Source organism: Bubalus bubalis, chromosome 11 (assembly GCF_019923935.1).
Source record: "Bubalus bubalis isolate 160015118507 breed Murrah chromosome 11, NDDB_SH_1, whole genome shotgun sequence".
Lineage (NCBI taxonomy): Eukaryota > Metazoa > Chordata > Mammalia > Artiodactyla > Bovidae > Bubalus > Bubalus bubalis.
Genome location: NC_059167.1, coordinates 49,381,039 through 49,401,318, shown reverse-complemented (window position 1 = coordinate 49,401,318; position 20,280 = coordinate 49,381,039). Strand labels below are relative to the sequence as shown.

General features: G+C 38.5%; 1 protein-coding gene across 4 annotated transcripts in view; it reads left to right on the top strand.

The window, feature by feature from the left end:
- Positions 1-20,280, top strand: part of MNS1 (meiosis specific nuclear structural 1) — a 116,700-nt gene that overhangs the window by 54,873 nt on the left and 41,547 nt on the right. For all 4 annotated transcript variants that reach the window (XM_044925050.2, XM_044925049.2, XM_006074914.3 and 1 more), the window contains one exon: positions 6,387-6,514. In XM_044925050.2, coding sequence (XP_044780985.1) covers positions 6,387-6,514 — 128 coding nt within the window. The remainder of the gene's footprint in view (positions 1-6,386; positions 6,515-20,280) is intronic.

Here is a 20,280-nt window from a genome sequence, read left to right as displayed (position 1 = left end):
ATCTGCATATCTGAAGTTATTGATATTTCTCCCGGCAATCTTGATTCCAGCTTGTGTTACTTTTGCACAGATGTTCATATTGCAGCATTATTCACGATAGCCAGATAAGTGGAAACAATCCAAATACTCATCAGTTTGTGAATGGATAAATAAGATTTGTTGTGTCTATACAGCACAGTAGTATACAACCATAAAAAGGTATGCATTACTGGTATGTGCTACAGCATGGGTGAACCTTGAAAGCATTATGCTAAATGAAAGAAGCCAAACACAAAGAGGCCATGTAATGCATGTGACCGAAAGTGGCTCAGTCGTGTCCAACTTTTTGTGACCCCATGGACTAAACAGTCCATGGAATTCTCCAGGCTAGAATACTGGAGTGGGTAGCCCTTCCCTTTTCCAAGGGATCTTCCCAACTCAGGGATTGAACCCAGGTCTCCCGCACTGCAGGCAGTGAGCCACAAGAGAAGCCCCATGTATTGAGTGATTTCATTTAAATATCTAGAATAGGCAAATTCCCACAGCTAGAAAATAGATTAATGGTTGAGGGGTAAAGGGAATGATGATTGCTAACAGATGTGAGGTTTCTTTTGTGGAGTGATAAAAATGTTCTGTAATGTTAAAAGCTTACATCTACCCAAAAACCTGCCTGTGGATGTTTATGGCAGCTTTGTTTATACTAGCCAAAACCTGTAAGCAACCGAGATGTCCTTCAGTAGGTGAATGAAGAAATAATCCAGAAAATAGAATATTATTCAGTGCTAAAAGAAATGAGCTATCAAGTCATGGAAAGACATGGAAAAATCTTAAATGTGTATTAATAAGTGAAAGAAGCCAATCTGAAAAGGCATATGATTTCAATGATACGACATTCTGAAAAACATTAAACAATGAAGATAGTAAAGATTAATGGTTGCCAGGAGTTTTGAGGAGTGAGGGATGAGTAAGCAGAGCATAGAGGATTTTAAGGGTGGTGGAATTCTGTATGATACTGTAATGGTAGATACATATCATTGTACATTTGTTCAAACCCATAGAATATATAACATCCAAACTGAACTGTAAGGTAAACTGAACCCTGGGTGATGATGTGTCAATGTGGGTTTATTGATTGTAGCAAATCTCCCCGCTGGTGTGGAATGTTATAGTGAGGGGGGCTGTGCATGTGTGTGGGAATAGTGTACATGGGAACTCTGTTCTCAGTTTTGCTGTGAACTCAGTACTGCTCCAAATAATAGTCTATCTTTAAAAAGTTCTGAAACTAGCCAGTGGTTTTGGATGTGCAACACTGTGAATATACTAAAAACCTGCTGAGTTGTGAATTGTGAAATACAAATTGAATGCTTTGTGAATTATGTTTCAGCCTTAAAATAGAGCTTGTTCCAAGAACATTATATAAATAGAATCAAACAGTATGCTACCTTTAGAGATTGGATTTTTTTCACTCAGCAGAATTTCTAGAGGTTCAGCCAGATTGTAGCTTCTATTAATGCTCATTCCTCTTTGTTGCTGAGCAGTGTTCCATAGTATGGATATACTGCAGTTTATTTGACCTTCACCTGCTAAAGAATGTCTGGGTATTTTCAATTGGCTATTTTGAATAAATCTGCTATAAACATTTTGGGTATAGGTTTTTAAATAAACATGTGTTGTCATTTATCTGGGATAAATGCTTAAGAATACAGGTGTTGAGTTGTAATTGCATGTTAGCTTTATAACAAACTGTAAAGCTATCTTTCAGAGTGGCTGTACTATTTTACATTACCACCCAGCAATGTGTGAATTATGTAGGTTCTCACCAGCGTTTGGTTTTGTTACAACTTTTCATTTTAGCTGCTATTCCAGTATGTATGTAGTGATACATCATTGTTGTTTTAACTTGAACTTCCTGATGTTTAATGATATTGAACATCTTTTTATGTGCTTGTCATGCCGTACTCAGTTGCTCAGTTATGTCTGACTCTTTTACAACCCCATGGACTGTAGCCTGCCAGCCTCTTCTGTCCATGGGATTTCCCAGGCAGGAATAGTGGAGTAGGTTGCCATTTCCCTGTCCAGGGGATCTTCCTAACCCAGGTATCAAACCCAAGTTTCCTACATTGGTAGGCAGGTTCTTTACCACTGAGCCACCAGGAAACCCCTTTTATGTGTTTATTCTTTCCTAAAAATAGCATTTAATCAAGTCTCTAGATCTTTCAACCATTTTATAGGAAGTAGGAAAAAGAAACAAGATAAGGGATATCTTGGGGAAGCAATTGGTCAAGTTCAGAATGTGGGGCATCCTGTGGGTCATATGTCATAATTTCTACAAGTCCGTGCCTTGCTAGGAGGAGTAGGGTGGAGGGGGGAGGAACTGTGTGAGGAGACTTAACAAATGAAAGAGACTTAAGATAAATAGTAACTAGATACAGTATATGGGTTGGCTTGGATTTTGATTTGAACAAACCCAAAAAATAAACAAACAGAAAAAGGATATTTGAGACAATTAGGGAAACCTGAGTATGGACAAGTCATTAGGCCTTTCTAAAGAATTATTATTAGGGTGAGGAGATACCCCTCGTCCAAGGTAAGCAGCAATGGCTGTGCTTTTCTGGAGCAGCCATGAAGAGATACCCCACGCCCAAGGTAAGAGAAACCCAAGTAAGACGGTAGATGTTGCAAGAGGGCATCAGAGGGCAGACACACTGAAACCATACTCACAGAAAACTAGTCAAAACTAATACAATTATGTAAAGTTTAAAAAATAAAATAAAAAAAATCACACTAGGACTACAGCCTTATCTAACTCAATTAAACTAAGCCATGCCCGTGGGGCAACCCAAGATGGGCGGGTCATGGTGGAGAGATCTGACAGAATGTGGTCCTCTGGAGAGGGGAATGGCAAACCACTTCAGTATTCTTGCCTTGAGAACCCCATGAACAGTATGAAAAGGCAAAATGATAGGATACTGAAAGAGAAACTCCCCAGGTCAGTAGGTGCCCAATATGCTACTGAAGATCAGTGGAGAAATAACTCCCGAAAGAATGAAGGGATGGAGCCAAAGCAAAAAAAATACCCAGCTGTGGATGTGACTGGTGATAGAAGCAAGGTCCAATGCTGTAAAGAGCAATATTGCATAGGGACCTGGAATGTCAGGTCCATGAATCAAGGCAAATTGGAAGTGGTCAAACAAGAGATGGCAAGAGTGAATGTCGACATTCTAGGAATCAGTGAACTGAAATGGACTGGAATGGGTGAATTTAACTCAGATGCGGGCAGAAATCCCTCAGAAGAAATGGAGTAGCCATCATGGTCAACAAAAGAGTCCGAAATGCAATACTTGGATGCAATCTCAAAGACGACAGAATGATCACTGTTCGTTTCCAAGGCAAACCATTCAGTATCACAGTACTTTAAGTCTATGCCCCAACCAGTAATGCTGAAGAAGCTGAAGTTGAACGGTTCTATGAAGACCTACAAGACCTTTTAGAACTAACACCCAAAAAAGATGTCCTTTTCATTATAGGGGACTGGAGTTCAAAAGTAGAAGTCAAGAAACACCTGGAGTAACAGGCAAATTTGGCCTTGGAATACGGAATGAAGCAGGGCAAAGACTAATAGAGTTTTGCCAAGAAAATGCACTGGTCATAGCAAACACCCTGTTCCAACAACACAAGAGAAGACTCTACACATGGACATCACCAGGTGGTCAACACCGAAATCAGATTGATTATATTCTTTGCAGCCAAAGATGGAGAAGCTCTATACAGTCAGCAAAAACAAGACCAGGAGCTGACTTTGGCTCAGACCATGAACTCCTTATTGCCAAATTCAGACTTAAATTGAAGAAAGTGGGGAAAACCACTAGACCATTCAGGTATGACCTAAATCAAATCCCTTTTGATTATACAGTGGAAGTGAGAAATAGATTTAAGGGCCTAGATCTGATAGACAGAGTGCCTGATGAACTATGGAATGAGGTTTGTGACATTGTACAGGAGACAGGGATCAAGACCATCCCCATGGAAAAGAAATGCAAAAAAGCAAAATGGCTGTCTGGGGAGGCCTTACAAATAACTGTGAAAAGAAGATAAATGAAAGGCAAAGGAGAAAAGGAAAGATATACTCATTTGAATGTAGAGTTCCAAAGAATAGCAAGAAGAGATAAGAAAGCCTTCTTCAGTGATCAGTGCAAATAAATAGAGGAAAACAACGGAATGGGAAAGACTAGAGATCTCTTCAAGAAAATCAGAGATACCAAAGGAACATTCCATGCAAAGATGGGCTCGATAAAGGACAGAAATGGTATGGACTTAACAGAAGCAGAAGATATTAAGAAGAGGTGGCAAGAATACACAGAAGAACTGTACAAAAAAGAGCTTCACGACCCAGATAATCACAATGGTGTGATCACTCACCTAGAGCCAGACATCCTGGAATGTGAAGTCAAGTGGGCCTTGGAAAGCATCACTACGAATAAAGCTAGTGGAGATGATGGAATTCCAGTTGAGCTATTCCAAATCCTGAAAGATGATGCTGTGAAAGTGCTGCACTCAATATGCCAGCAAATCTGGAAATCTCAGCAGTGGCCACAGGACTGGAAAAGGTCAGTTTTCATTCCAGTCCCAAAGAAAGGCAATGCCAAAGAATGCTCAAACTACTGCACAATTGCACTCATGTCACACGCTAGTAAAGTAATGCTCAAAATTCTCCAAGCCAGGCTTCAGCAATATGTGAACCGTGAACTTCTGATGTTCAAGCTGGTTTTAGAAAAGGCAGAGGAACCAGAGATCAAATTGCCAACATCCACTGGATCATGGAAAAGGCAAGAGAGTTCCAGAAAAGCATCTATTTCTGCTTTATTGACTATGCCAAAGCCTTTGACTGTGTGGATCACAATAAACTGTGGAAAATTCTGCAGAAGATGGGAATACCAGACCACCTGATCTGCCTCTTGAGAAATTTGTATACACGTCAGGAAGCAACAGTTAGAACTGGACATGGAACAACAGACTGGTTCCAAATAGGAAAAGGAGTACGTCAAGGCTATATTGTCACCCTGTTTATTTAACTTATATGCAGAGTACATCATGAGAAACGCTGGACTGGAAGAAACACAAGCTGGAATCAAGATTGCCGGGAGAAATATCAATAACCTCAGATATGCAGATGACACCACCCTTATGGCACAAAGTGAAGAGGAACTAAAAAGCCTCTTGATGAAGGTGAAAGTGGAGAGTGAAAAAGTTGGCTTAAAGCTCAACATTCAGAAAACAAAGATCATGGCATCTGGTCCCATCACTTCATGGGAAATAGATGGGGAAACAGTGGAAACAGTGTCAGACTTTATTTTTTTGGGCTCCAAAATCACTGCAGATGGTGACTGCAGCCATGAAATTAAAAGATGCTTACTCCTTGGTAGGAAAGTTATGGCCAACCTAGATAGCATATTCAAAAGCAGAGACATTACTTTGCCAACAAAGGTTCGTCTAGTCAAGGCTATGGTTTTTCCTGTGGTATTATGGTTGTGAGAGTTGGACTGTTAGGAAGGCTAAGCGCCGAAGCATTGATGCTTTTGAATTGTGGTGTTGGAGCAGACTCTTGAGAGTCCCTTGGACTGCAAGGAGATCCAACCAGTCCATTCTGAAGGAGATCAGCCCTGGGATTTCTTTGGAAGGAATGATGCTAAAGCTGAAACTCCAGTACTTTGGCCACCTCATGCGAAGAGTTGACTCGTTGGAAAAGACTCTGATGCTGGGAGGGATTGGGGGCAAGAGGAGAAGGGGACGACAGAGGATGAGATGGCTGGATGGCATCACTGACTCGATGGACGTGAGTCTGAGTGAACTCCAGGAGTTGGTGATGGACAGGGCGGCCTGGCGTGCTGCGATTCATGGGGTTGCAAAGAGTCGGACACTACTGAGTGACTGATCTGATCTGATCTGAAAGAATTATTGTTAATTTATTTCAGTTTATTAATACTATGTTTATATAAGAAGAAATTCTTGTCAAAGATCAATATTGAACTATTTATAAAGCAATGATATATCTAGAATTTGTTTTTGAATACTCTAGCCAGAAAAAAAAAATGCAGAAAAAAGTAGGAGTGGAGTAGAAGAGTAGGCAAACAAGATTGGGAAAATATTGATAATTGTTGAAGATGAGTGATGGCTTCCTGAAGGTGTGTTTCAGTAGTCTTCTTTTCATGTTTGATGTTTGGAGTTTTCCATGACAAAATGTTCAGAAAAATTATTTATGGAAATAATATTTTGTATTTTAAAATAAAATGTGAATAGTTGACTGCTCAGAAGGCACTTGTAGTTTTCTACTATAAAACAAATTCAGCCTTTATAAAAAAATATCTGATTCTGGAGGACAAATGACTAAAGTTTGTTTTTTTGTTTAGGCAGAAGAAAACAAAAGATTGAGGGAGCTCCAGCTTGAACAAGAAGAAAAATTGGCTACGGAACTGGCAAAACTAAAACATGAAAGTCTAAAGGATGAAAAGTTGAGGCAACAAGTAAGAGAAAACAGGTATCTTGACTTCCAAAACCTTTATTTATTTTGTCTTTAAGTTTTATGTAATGCTTATCACCTAAGAGTGAAATTTCTTTCTTTATGTCATTGTACTTAGTTAATATTTTGACTGGAAATACTTACTGCTTTAAATCCTACATATATGTGTATGTGTGTGTGTGTGTGTGTATACACATATATATATTCATTTGAGAAAAGAGGTCATATTCATAGAAATAAAGTGATAATATTTGAGGTGAAAATTAATATCAATTCCCTCTTTTCTCTAAAGATAATTTTTTAGATGACCTCTTTAAAAAAAAAAATAGACTCGTGAATCTAACTCTTAAGAGAAATCTTAGGTGATGCCTAATTTAGTTTTATGCCCCTACATAAATTTCCTACAGTATTTCTGGAAGATGGCTGGTCATCTCTGGTTCAGCATGTCTAGTGACTATAATAGAAACTTTCTTTTTCATTCAGCTCTTTAAATACTCCTTTTTCCTCTGTTGTTTCAAAGTTAATTTCCCTGTAATTTCCAGGCAGTTGTCTTAGTTCTGTTATCTGACTGAAAAAGAAATAGAGTTCTTTAGGACATCCTTTCCTATTCCCAGGTGGCTCAGTGGTAAAGAATCTGCCTGCCAAGCAGGAGACCTAGGTTTGATCCCTGGGTTGGAAAGATTCCCTGGAGAAGGGACCAGCTACCCACTCCAGTATTCTGGCCTGGAGAATTCCTTGAATTCCATGGGGTTGCCAAGAGTCGGGCACGACTGAGGGACTTTCATTTTCATTTCACTTTCACTTAGATATTTATGAATTCACTAAACATTTCCTTCTATAAGTTAAATATCCTTCATTCTTTCATCTGTTCCTTAGATAACATGACTTCAAGCTTCTTCCCCCATCCTGATTATCTTCTGTAGATGTGACTTAGACTTTTAATGTTCCTTAACAAAATATTGGGGGCTTTCCTGATAGCTCAGCAGTAAAGAATCCACCTGCCAATGCAGGAGACACGGGTTTGATCCCTGCGTCAGGAAGATCCACTGAAGGAGAAAATGGCAACCCATTCCGGTATTCTTGCCTAGAAAATCCCATGGACAGAGATGCCTGCTAGACCATAGGGGCGCAAAGAGTCAGATGCAACTGAGCACACACAATCAAAATACTGCTCCCACAATTCTGTGTAATACTCTAGGGTGTTGTTCAGTACCCCTAATAGTGAGACTGTTAACCACATTGTTCTGGAATATGTTCCTTAATGTTGCCTAAGATTACTTTTCAGTGGCAGCCTATCACACTGTTGATTAAAACTCAGGCTAACTAAATGCCCATCCTGTACTTACATAGTTGAATATATTTGGAGTTTACTTTGATAGTAGTTACATTTTGTCTTGACTGAACAAGGCTTCTCTAGAATATTATATGACCCATGGATGAGCTTCAGAGGTTTTTGAGCTTCTTTAAATTACATGTAAATATATTTGGCAAATACACCCATGTGTATTTTTCTGTGTCCACAACTTCTATCAAATTCTCTAGAAATTACTATTCTTAAAAAAAAAAAAATTTTAAATGACTGCCAGTGTCTTCATAGTGTTCTAGTCTCAAGCTATCTTTTTTGGTCCTAATTCTCCAATTATTGTTAGTTATTATGATACTTTTATGTTATCTGAAGATGAAGTAAATGTTCTGTTATTTCATGGCTTTAACTCATTGATAACTGGAAATAGAACTGCCTTATGATCCAGCAATCCCACTGCTGGGCATACACACTGAGGAAACCAGAAGGGAGACACACGTGTACCCCAATGTTCATCGCAGCACTGTTTATAATAGCCAGGACATGGAAGCAACCTAGATGTCCATCAGCAGATGAATGGATAAGAAAGCTGTGGTACATATACACAATGGAGTATTACTCAGCCATTAAAAAGAATACATTTGAATCAGTTCTAATGAGGTGGATGAAACTGGAGCCTATTATACAGAGTGAAGTAAGCCAGAAGGAAAAACACCAATACAGTATACTAACGCATATATGGAATTTAGAAAGATGGTAACAATAACCCAGTGTACAAGACAGCAAAAGAGACACTGATGTATAGAACAGTCTTATGGACTCTGTGGGAGAGTGAGAGGGTGGGAAGATTTGGGAGAATGGCATTGAAACATGTAAAATATCATGTATGAAACGAGTTGCCAGTCCAGGTTCGATGCACGATACTGAATGCTTGGGGCTAGCGCAATGGGACGACCCAGAGGGATGGTATGGGGAGGGAGGAGGGTTCAGGATGGGGAACACATGTATACCTGTGGCGGATTCATTTTGATATTTGGCAAACTAATACAATTATGTAAAGTTTAAAAATAAAATAAAAAAAAAGAATTAAATGCAGGAGCTTTGTAGCAGTTGCAAACTACTTGATTCAGATAGATGCTCCCTCTGAGAACAGACTATCTGGAGAAGGTATAAAAATAAGACATGGGAGAGGAAGGAAACCAGAACAGTGCCTGGCATTTGTAGCTGCATTTCTTCTGGAAGTTTTTGCAGAGTTACAAGTATGGCTAAAAGTTAAGTGAAGGTGAGCTTGACCAGTAAGCATATAGCAAGGTGTTCAGCATCATTTTACATGATACATGCTTGAGAATTTTCTACTTTAGTGTATGTTTTACTTTAATAATCCAGAAGCTAATTAGATTTTACTGGATAGATATAGATGAAGCGATACTATGTGAGCAGATCAGTTGAACATATCCAGAATAAGCATAGAGAAACAAAAGGATAGAAGAATACAAAAGAAAACTTAAAAGGGATAAGGGCTGTGCTGGCAAGTTCTACCAGATGTATAATTTTAGTTCTGGTAGTAGAAATGAATGAGGATGATGCAGAAACGCAATATTCAAAGAGAGATAGGCTGCGAATTTCCAAAAATAGTAAAAGACATAAAGTCACAGGTTAAGACATAATAATTAAAAACATATTTATGCTCATTCTAGTCAAACTTTAAAAATCTAACAATGGAGAAAAATCATAAAAATTTATAAAAGTAACCACACAAAAAAGACTGTTGCTGTCAAAGGAACAATAGTAAGAAGTCTGACTGAACTTTGAGCAGCAATGTTAGAAGATGGAAGACAGTGGATTTAAAGGGCCAAAATAAAATAATAGCCCATTTAGAATTCTGTATATTGTGGAAATTTTCTTCAAATGTAAGACAAAAGTCATTTGTTGAGTATTCTTTCAAATAGAGTATATTTCTTCTCAGCATGGTAAAATAGTGACTGACACGGAGAGTGGGCCATTTTCTGATCAGTGTACTCATCTGCGGATTGGCAGGTCTAAATTCAAGGGAGTGTTTGCTTTAGTCCTTGAAATGTATCTGAAATAATTGAAAATCATCTCAATCATGATTAGGCTCTTTTAACTTAATTTTTAAAACCCAGGGCAAATTTTTAAGAATAATTGAAATTTATTTTGAAAAGTTCAAGTTCAGAAGTCATGAGACTTTTATTTTGAACACATGATTTTGTTTAATTCAAAAGGATATTTATAAGTTTAATTTTTTCACAGCTTGTAACTAGAATTGAGAAACTCTAGTTTTAAAAATCCCTTTTTAATTACACCATTAGTCAATAATTACAATTAGTAACAATTGTTTAGTTATTAGAATTAATTGTATAATTATGACTGCAATTTATAGTTATTAAATAATGGGTAACTATAGATTATATAGTTAACCTATAGCTTCATGAAAACAAAAACAAGTACCTTGTTTATAACTTGTGTTAGTTCAGCAAAAACTAGCTCAAAGAAGAGTCAGAGACAGCCTTTCCTTGTTAAATGTACAGCCAATTAATTCCTTGCCAATGCCAGTATGATTATAGTCCAGACTGATAATCAAGATGTTAATTATAATAAACAAAGATGAGACGGATTTTAAAAATAACATTTTTAGTCAAACAAAGCAGAGACTTGATTACTGATAACCCTGCATTAAAGGAAATACTAGTAGTTGTTCTGGAGGTAGAAGAATAGTCCCAACATTGATTTCAGAACCTCTGGGAGGCAAATGTGTAGTAACTGTAGGTGAAATTTGAATGTGTTAATCATTTATTGGAATAATTGGATTTGGAATTTAAAATATATGAAGATTAAAAACATTGCTGTTGGTCATTCACTGTCGTGTCTACTCTGAACTGCAGACACAGTGAGTATCCTTGCTTTCCAAGGGACTCTCAAGAGTCTTCTCTAGCACCATAGTTCGAAAGTATCAATTCTTTGGTGCTCAGCCAGCTTTATGGTCCAGCTCTCACATCCGTACATGACTACTGGAAAAACCAAAGCTTTGCCTGTATGGACCTTTGTTGGCAAAATGATTGATGTCTGTGCTTTTTAGTACACTGTCAAGGTTTGTCATAGATTTTCTCCCAAGAGCAAGACTCTTCGTGTCTTCAGTCTCCATCCATGTTGATTTTGGAGCCCCCAAAAATAAAGCCTGTCAGTGTTCCATTTTTTCCCCCATCTATTTGCCATGATGTGATGGTATAAGATCCTGTGATCTTAATTTTTTGATTGTTGAGTTTTAAGCCAGCTTTTCCACTCTCCTCTTTCACCTTCAACAAGAGGCTTTTTAGTTACTCTCTACTTTGTGCCATTAAAGTGGTATAATCTACATACCTGAGATTGTTGGTATTTCTCCTGGCAATCTTGATTCCAGCTTGTGAGTCTTCCAGTCCAACATTTAGTTACAATGTACTCTGCATATAAGTTAAGCAGGGTGACAATATACAGCCAATGTACTCCTTTCCCAATTTGAAACCAGTCCGTTGTTCTATGTCCAGTTCTGTCTGTTGCTTCTTATCCTGATACACGTTTCTCAGGAAGCAGGTAATGTGGTCTGGTATTCCAATCTCTTCAAGAGTATCCCACAGTTTGTTGTGATCCACACAGTCAAAGGCTTTAGTGTAGTCAATGAAGCAGAAGTAGATTTTTTTTGGAATTCCATTTTTTTTTCTGTTATCCATCATATTTTGGTCATTTGATTTCTGGTTCCTCTGCCTTTTCTAAATCCAGCTTGTGCATGTGGAAGTTCTTGGTTCACATACTGCTGAAGCCTAGCTTGAAGGATTTTGAGTATTATTTTGCCGGCATGTGAAATGAGTGCAGTTGTGTAGTAATTTGAACATTCTTTGGATTTGCCTTTCTTTGGGATTGGAATGAAAACTGACCTTTTCCCGTCCTGTGGCCACTGCTGTGTTTTCCAGATTTGCTGGCATATTGAGTGCAGCACTTCCACAGCATCATCTTTTAGGATTTGAAATAGCTCAACTGGAATTCCATCACCTCCACTAGCTTTGTTCGTAGTGATGCTTCCTAAGGCCCACTTGACTTCACAGTCCAGGATGTCTGGCTCTAGATGAATGATCACCCCATGGTGGTTACCTGGTCATTAAGAGCTTTTTTGTACAGTTCTGTGTATTCTTGCCACCTGTTCTTAATATCTTCTGCCTCTACTAGGTCCTTGCTGGTTTTGTCCTTTATTGTGCCTGTCTTTGCATGAAATGTTCCCTTGGTAGTTCCAGTTTTCTTAAAAAGATCTCTAGTCTTTCCCATTCTGTTGTTTTTCTCTATTTCTTTGCATTGTTCACTTAAGAAGGCTTTCTTATCTCTCCTTGCTATTCTCTGGAACTCTACATTCACTTGGGAATATCTTGCCCTTTATCCTTTGCCTTTTGTTTCTCTCCTTTTCTCAGCTATTTGTAAGGCCTCCTCTGACAATCACTTTGCCTTCTTGCATTTCTTTTTCTTGGAGATGGTTTTGGTCACCACCCCCTGTACAGTGTTATGAACCTCCATCCATAGTTCTTCAGGCACGCTGTCTACCTGATCTAGTCCTTTGAATCTATTTGTCACCTCCATTGTATAATCATAAGGGATTTGATTTAGGTCATACCTGGAATGGCCTAGTGGTTTTCCCTGCGTTCTTCAGTTTGAGCCTGAATTTTGCAAAATGGAGCTGATGATCTAAGCCACAGTCAGCTCCAGGTCTTGTTTTTGCTGGCTGTATAGAGCTTCTCCATCTTCAACTGCAAAGAACTCATTGTTCAATCACTCAGTCACATCCAACTCTTTGCAGCCCCATGCACTGCAGCCAGCCAAGCTTCCCTGTCCTTCACCATTTCCTGGAGCTTGCTCAAATTCTTATCCATTCAGTCAGTGGTGCCATCCAACCATCTCATCCTCTGTCATCCCCTTTTCCTCCTGCCTTTAATCTTTCCCAGTGTCAGGTCTTTTCTAATGAGTCGGGTCTTCACACCAGGTGGCCAGAGTATCAGAGCTTCAGCTTCAGCATCAGTCCTTCCAGTGAATATTCAGGATTGATTTCTTTTAGGATTGACTGGTTTGATCTCCTTGCATTCCAAGGGACTCTCAAGAGTCTTCTCCAACACCACAGTTCAAGCATCAATTCTTTGGCGTTCAGCCTTCTTTATGGTCCAACTCGCACATCCTTACATGACTGTTGGAAAAACCATACCTTTGATTAGATGGACCTTTGTTGGCAAAGTGATGTCACTGCCTTTTAATATACTGTCTAGTTTTTTCATAGCTTTTCTTCCAAGGAGCAAACATCTTTTAATTTCATGGCTGCAGTCACCATCTGCCATGATTTTGGAGCCCTAGAAAATAAAATCTGTCACTGTTTCCATTGTTTCCCCATGTTTTTGCTATGAAGTGATGAGACCAGGTGCCATGATCTTGTTTTTTTGAATGTTGAGTTTTAAGCCAGCTTTTTCAGTGTCCTCTTTCACCTTCATCAAGAGGCTCTTTAGTTCCTCTTAACTTTCTGCCATAAGGGTGGTGTCATCTGCATATCTGAAGTCATTGATATTTCTCCCAGCAATCCTGATTTCAGCCTGGCATTTCCCATGATGTACCCTGCATATCAGTTAAATAAGCAGGGTGACAATATACAATCTTGATGTACTCCTTTCACTATTTTGAGCTGGTCTGTTGTTCTATGTCCAGTTCTAAGTTTTGCTTCTTGACCTGAATACAAGTTTTGCAGGAGGTAGGTAAGGTGGTTTGGTATTCCCATCTTTTTAAGAATTTTCCACAGTTTGTTGTGATCCACACAGAGGCTTTAAGGTAGTCAATGAAGCAGAAATAGGTGTTTTTCTGGAATTCTCCTGGTTTTTCTATGATCCAGTGGACGTTGGCACTAAGCCACAGTCAGTTCCAGGTCTTGATTTTGCTAACTGTATAGAGCTTTTGCATCTTCAGCTGCAAAAAATATAATCAGTCTGATTTCAGTACTGACCACCTGATGAAGTCCATGTGTAAAGTCGTCACTTGTGTTGTTGGAAGAGGGTGTTTGCTATGACCAGTGCGTTTTCTTGGCAAAGCTCTGTTAACCTTTCCCCTGCTTCATTTTGTACTCTTAAGGCCAAACTTGGCTGTTATTCCAGGTATCTCTTCACTTCCTCCTTTTGCTTTCCAGTCCCCTATGATGAACATCTTTTTTTTGGTGTTAGTTCTAGGAGGTCATGTAGGTCTTCATAGAATCGTTCAACTTCATTTTCTTCAGTGAAACTGTGATGTTGAATGGTTTGCCATGAAAATGAACAGAGATCAGTCTGTCATTTTTGAGATTGTACCCAAGTACTGCATTTTGGACTCATTTGTTAATTATGAGGGCTGCTCCACTCCTTCTAAGGGATTCTTGCTCACAGTAGTAAAATAATGGTCATCTGAATTAAATTCACCCAGTCCTGACCATTTTAGTTCACCAATTCCTAAAATGTTGATGTTCACTCTTGCCATCTCCTGTTTGACTACATCCAATTTACCTTGATTCATGAACCTAACAGTCTAGGTTCCTATGCAATATTGTTCTTTACAGCATTGGATTTTACTTTCACTACCAGATACAACCACAGTGGGCATAATTTGTGCCACTTTGGCTCAGCCTCTTCATTCCTTCTGGAGCTGTTTCTTTGCTCTTCCCCAGTGGTATATTGAACAGCTACTGACCTGGGGGAGCTCATCTTTCAGTGTCTTGTCTTTTTATCTTTTCATACTGTTCACGAGGTTCTCAAGGCAACAGTACTGAAGTGATTTGCCATTCCCTTCTCCAGTGGACCGCATTTTGTCAGGCCCTGTCTAGCAGGGACATGCCCTTCAGCCATTCAGCGTAGCTGGGTGACATGAACTATAACAAAAGTCAGGTAGGAAGTACATACATGGAGTTGAAGTGTCAATAATCTTTTATTATTTAGTAAAAAATAATGAATAAATTTTATTAGACTTCAAACAAACATCTCTCTGTAATAAAAGTTGGAAAAGAACACATAATTAAATTAATGGAGGGAAAATGTTAAAAAGCAATTGATGAAGCTGTGCAGGCAAGAGTTAACCTAGCACACTTCAGACTAATATCTTTAGGAAGTCCTGCTTTTGCAAGTTTGGTCCTTGGCTGATATCTGGAAATTTGGATTTCAAGAAGGTTTCTACCACTCTTTGATAAGAGTGCCTAAATTGTTTGGAGAAACAGTACAGTTTATGCTGAACTCTGTTTCTTCTGGTAGTCAGTAATTTGGTATTTAGTTGGCAGAAGATATGTGCATGACCAGCCCCTAATAAAAACTGTGGGCCCTGAGTCTCTAGTGCGATTTCCTGGAGACAATTTTCACATATTGTTACAACTCATTGCTTGGGAAATTAAGTGTGTCCAGCTTTACTCCACTGGGAGAGAGGACTTTTGGAAACTTGCAGCTTATTTCCTCCAGACTTTGCCCACATGCTTTTCCTCCATTCTGATTCTGCTCTGTATTTCACTATGATTTATCACAGTGAAATAATAAATATAAATCATATCCATAGACTTAATAGAAATTATATCCAAATAATAAATATAAATCATATCAAGGAGTATAACTATATGCTGAGTCCTGTGAATCCTCCAAGTGAGGGATCAGACCCAGGGGTGCGGTGTGGTCTTGGGGACTCGGAACATAGAGACAAGAAGAAGAGAGAACACAAAACAGGTAGGACAAATAGAAAGAAAATACTAAGACTGTAAATTTAAACCTGGCTATATTTGTAGTTTTAATAAACATATTTGAACCATTTATGAACAAAGACCATGTGTTATGTCAGAACAGATCAACAGATTTTCAACACATTTAATTCATAGGTATGTTCTCTGACCACAGTGGAGTTAAACTAGATATACAATAACCACCGCCCCCCCCAAAAAAGAAAGAAGCTAGACAATCTTTGTATGTTTAGATATTTTTAAATATGCTTTTAAATAACCTCAGACCAAAGAAGTAATCAAAATTGAAATTAGAAAGTGTTTTTAACTAAATGATCATGAAAGTGCCACAGATTAACAGTTGTAAGATTGGAGTGACATCTAGGAAATAGTGTAGAAGCAGCTCCAAGTTCCTGCCCTTTCAGTCAAACTAGCAGAAACTGTCAGAAGCAACTTTGTAAGAACTCTGAACAACAAAATTTTATAGCAACCAAGTGAATGCTGAAACAAGAAAAAGGCAACTTAGCAATGGTAGCAAAAGTTTGTAGTGTTTTCACTTGTCCTTGCTCCATCCGCTCCCTGCTCTGAGGCAGTCTTGAAGGCAGCAGCCCATACTGCGAGTACTGGTTCTGGAAGAAGAAAAGCAGATATTACAACTTACTGTGTCTGTATATTCTAACCTACCTGGGATCTACCTGAAGGACTGACAGAAGGTGCTCATCTATGTTTCTCCTAATTCAAAAATCAAACCAGAAAAGTAAATTGTATCTCTGGTTAAGATTTAAGTTCCAGAGTATATAAAGGATTTCTGTAATTCAGCAACAGAAGACAACCCAATTTAAAAATGGGCCAAGTACTTTAAGATTTCTCTAGAGAAGAGACAGTGGGCAGTACCACATGAAAAAGTACTCAACATTAGTTATTGTGTCTATGTGCTCAGTTATGTCAGACTCTGTGACTCTATGGACTGTAGCCTGCCAGGCCCCTCTGTCCTTGGAATTCTCCAGGCAAGAATACTGGAGTAGGTTGCCATTTCCTTATCTGGGTATCTTACCGACCCAGGGATCAAACACACATCTCTTGTGTCTCCTGCATTGGCAGGTGGGTTCTTTACCTTTAGCACCACCTGGAAAGCCCAACATTAGTTATTAGGCAAATGTACATCAGAACCACAAAGAGATACCATCTTAACACCTGTTGAATAACTGCAGTAAGACCAATGGAAAGTAAGTGTTCGTGAAGATGTGGCCAAATTGGAACCTTCAGATACTGTTAGTAAGAATGTTAAATGGTGCACTGTGGAAAATAGTGGTGATTTCTCAAAAAGTTAAACATAGAATTACCATATGATTCAGCAGTTCCACACTTAGGTATACACTCAAGAGAACTGAAAAACAGGGACTCAGATACTTGTATGCCGATATTCTGTGCAGCATTATTCACAGTAGCCAAAAGGTAGAAGCCAGCTAAGTGTCTATCAAACGAGGAGTAGATAAATGAATTGTGGTATATACATACAATAGAATATTGCTCAGTTATAAAAGGGAATGAAGCTCTGATACATGCTGCAGTATGGTTGAACCTTGAAAAGCATTATCCTGAGTGAAGTAGGTGCAGAATACATCATGCGAAATGCCAGGCTGGATGAAGCCCAAGCTGGAATCAAGATTGCTGGGAGAAATATTGATAACCTCAAATATGCAAATGACACCACCCTTATGGCAGAAAGTGAAGAGGAACTAAAGAGCCTCTTGATGAAAGTAAAAGAGGAGAGTGAAAAATCTGGCTTAAAACTCAACATTCAAAAAACAAAGATCATGGCATCTGGTCCCATCACTTCATGGCAGATAGATGGGGAAACAATAGAAACAGTGACAGACTTTATTTTTTGGGCTTCAAAATCACTGCAGATGGTGACTGCAGCCATGAAATTAAAATATGCTTGCTCTTTGGAAGAAAAGCTATGACAGACCTAAACAGCGTATTAAAAAGCAGTGACATCACTTTGCCGACAGTGGTCCGTCTAGTCAAAGCTGTGGTTTTTCCAGTATTTGTGTATGGATATGAGAGTTGGACCATAAAGGTCCAAAAAAGAAAGCTGACCACCGAAGAATTGATGCTTTTGAACTGTGGTGTTGGAGAAGACTCTTGAGAGTCCCTTGGACTGCAAGAAGATCCAACCAGTCCATCCTAAAGGAAATAATTCCTAAATATTCATTGGAAGGACTGATGCTGAAGCCTAAGCTCCAATACTGTGGCCATCTGCTGTGAATAACTGACTCATTGAAAAGACCCTGATGCTGGGAAAGATTGAAGGTAGGAGGAGAAGGGGACAACAGAGGATGAGATTGTTGGATGGCATCGTTGATTCGATGGACATGAGTTTGAGCAAGCTCCGGGAGTTGGTGATGGACAGGGAAGCCTTGTGTGCTGCAGTCCATGGGGTCGCAAAGAGTCTTGACATGACTGAGTGAATGAACTGAAGTGAAGTAAGCCAGAAACAAAAGGACAAAGACTATATAATTCCACTTACATGAAATATATAGGGACAGATTTACAGAAACAAATAGTAAACTAGAGGGGAAGGGATGAATGGGGGGTTATTGCTTAAATAACACTTAGCACTTCTTTTTGGGAGAAAATTTTTGGAAATAGTGTTGATAGTTGCTGAGCATTATGAATGTAATAACACCACTGAATTTTACACTTAAGTTGATTAAAATGGCAAATATTTTAAATATATATTTTACCACAATAAAAAATTCTAGGATTTAAAAAAAAAAAATTTATCCCCATAAGTAGCTAAAGCTCTTTCCTTGAGGTTAGCATATAATCTAAAAAGACTATTAGGAAAGAATACTCCATATGGAATTATTTGAAAACAAAGAGAAAATTCCCATCTGGAGTGATTTAAAATAATGTAGTAGATACAGATAAGAACAGAAATGAGCATTTTAGAATGTAAACATAAAGTAGAATCAACAAAGCCAAAGATTGTGCCTTTAAAAAGGCCAGTAAAATTGGCAGTCTCTGACAGGAATAATAAAGTGTAAAAGAGAATGCACAAATAGCCAGTTCTAGGAATGGATAATGGGATAATGGATAACTTTAGATTGTACAAATGGGAGATCACTCTAGATCATAGGATATTGTGAACAATTTTATGTGAATTTGAAAATTTAAGTAAATAACTTAGTAGCACATTTGCTAAGCTGACTGGCATAGTAAAATTGGAAATTGGCTCTGTAATGCCAGTTTTGTCAAAAAGTAAGTGTGCATACATGCGTGGATCTGTTTTTGGATTTTTCTATCCCCATACTTCCTCAACTGGAGTTCCATAAGAGGATTAAGCCTCACAGAAAGTTGAGTGATTGTATTTTTAATTTTCTCAAAGACAGTATATAGTTGATATTATTTCAGATCCAGAGGAACTAAGTTAATCCATTGTATATAATAGATGCCTAAGGGCATTTGGAAGGAAAGTTATGACCAACCTACATAGCATATTCAAAAGCAGAGACATTACTTTGCCAACAAAGGTCCGTCTAGTCAAGGCTATGGTTTTTCCTGTGGTCATGTATGGATGTGAGAGTTGGACTGTGAAGAAGGCTGAGCGCCAAAGAATTGATGCTTTTGAACTGTGGTGTTGGAGAAGACTCTTGAGAGTCCCTTGGACTGCAAGGAGATCCAACCAGTCCATTCTGAAGGAGATCAGCCCTGGGATTTCTTTGGAAGGAATGATGCTAAAGCTGAAACTCCAGTACTTTGGCCACCTCATGCGAAGAGTTGACTCATTGGAAAAGACTCTGGTGCTGGGAGGGATTAGGGGCAAGAGGAGAAGGGGACGACAGAGGATGAGATGGCTGGATGGCATCACTGACTCAATGGACATGAGTCTGAGTGAACTCCGGGAGTTGGTGATGGACAGGGAGGCCTGCGTGCTGTGATTCATGGGATCGCAAAGAGTCGGACACTACTGAGCGACTGATCTGATCTGATCTGATCTGAAGGGCATTGGAGCTTACTTAACACTTCTGATTGAGAACTGGTCTATGCCATTGATCCATTTGTTCATTCCTGTGTTAAAACCACACTTTCTCAAATATTATGACTTTATAAAAAGTATTCATCCTGAAGAAGTTCCCCAAAAGATTGTTTTAGCCATTCCTACTTTGCATTTCCATATATGTTTTAGAATCACTGCAGAGCATTCAGAAATAGACATTTAAGAAAATGATACTGAATCACTTAGATTCCCATATGGAAGAAAGTGAACTTGATTTCTACCTCACAACACACGTAAAAAAAAGTTCCTGAAGGATTATAGTCTAAAAATTAATGGTGAAATAGCAAAGTTTTGAGCAACTAATACAAAAAAATATCTTTCCGTTTGTGCGTTGGGCAGCATGTCTTAAAACATGACACAAAAGTCATTGACAATGAAGAAAAGATTAGTGGATTAGAATATTTCTCTCCATCTGAAGAAACCACTCTGAGAGTAACTACAGACCTGGAAGGAAATATTTACAATGCATATAGCCAACAAGAAACTTTTATCCTCAATATATAAAGAACTTTTATGCTACAATAAGAAGTAGACAAACCAGTATAAAAATGAAAAAAATTTAAATACTGAGCAAGAATGTCCAAGAAGTTATATAAATAAGTCAAACTTATAAAAAGGTCTCAGTTCCATTAGTAATAGAGAAATAAAACCGCAATGATAATTACATCACCACAAGAACA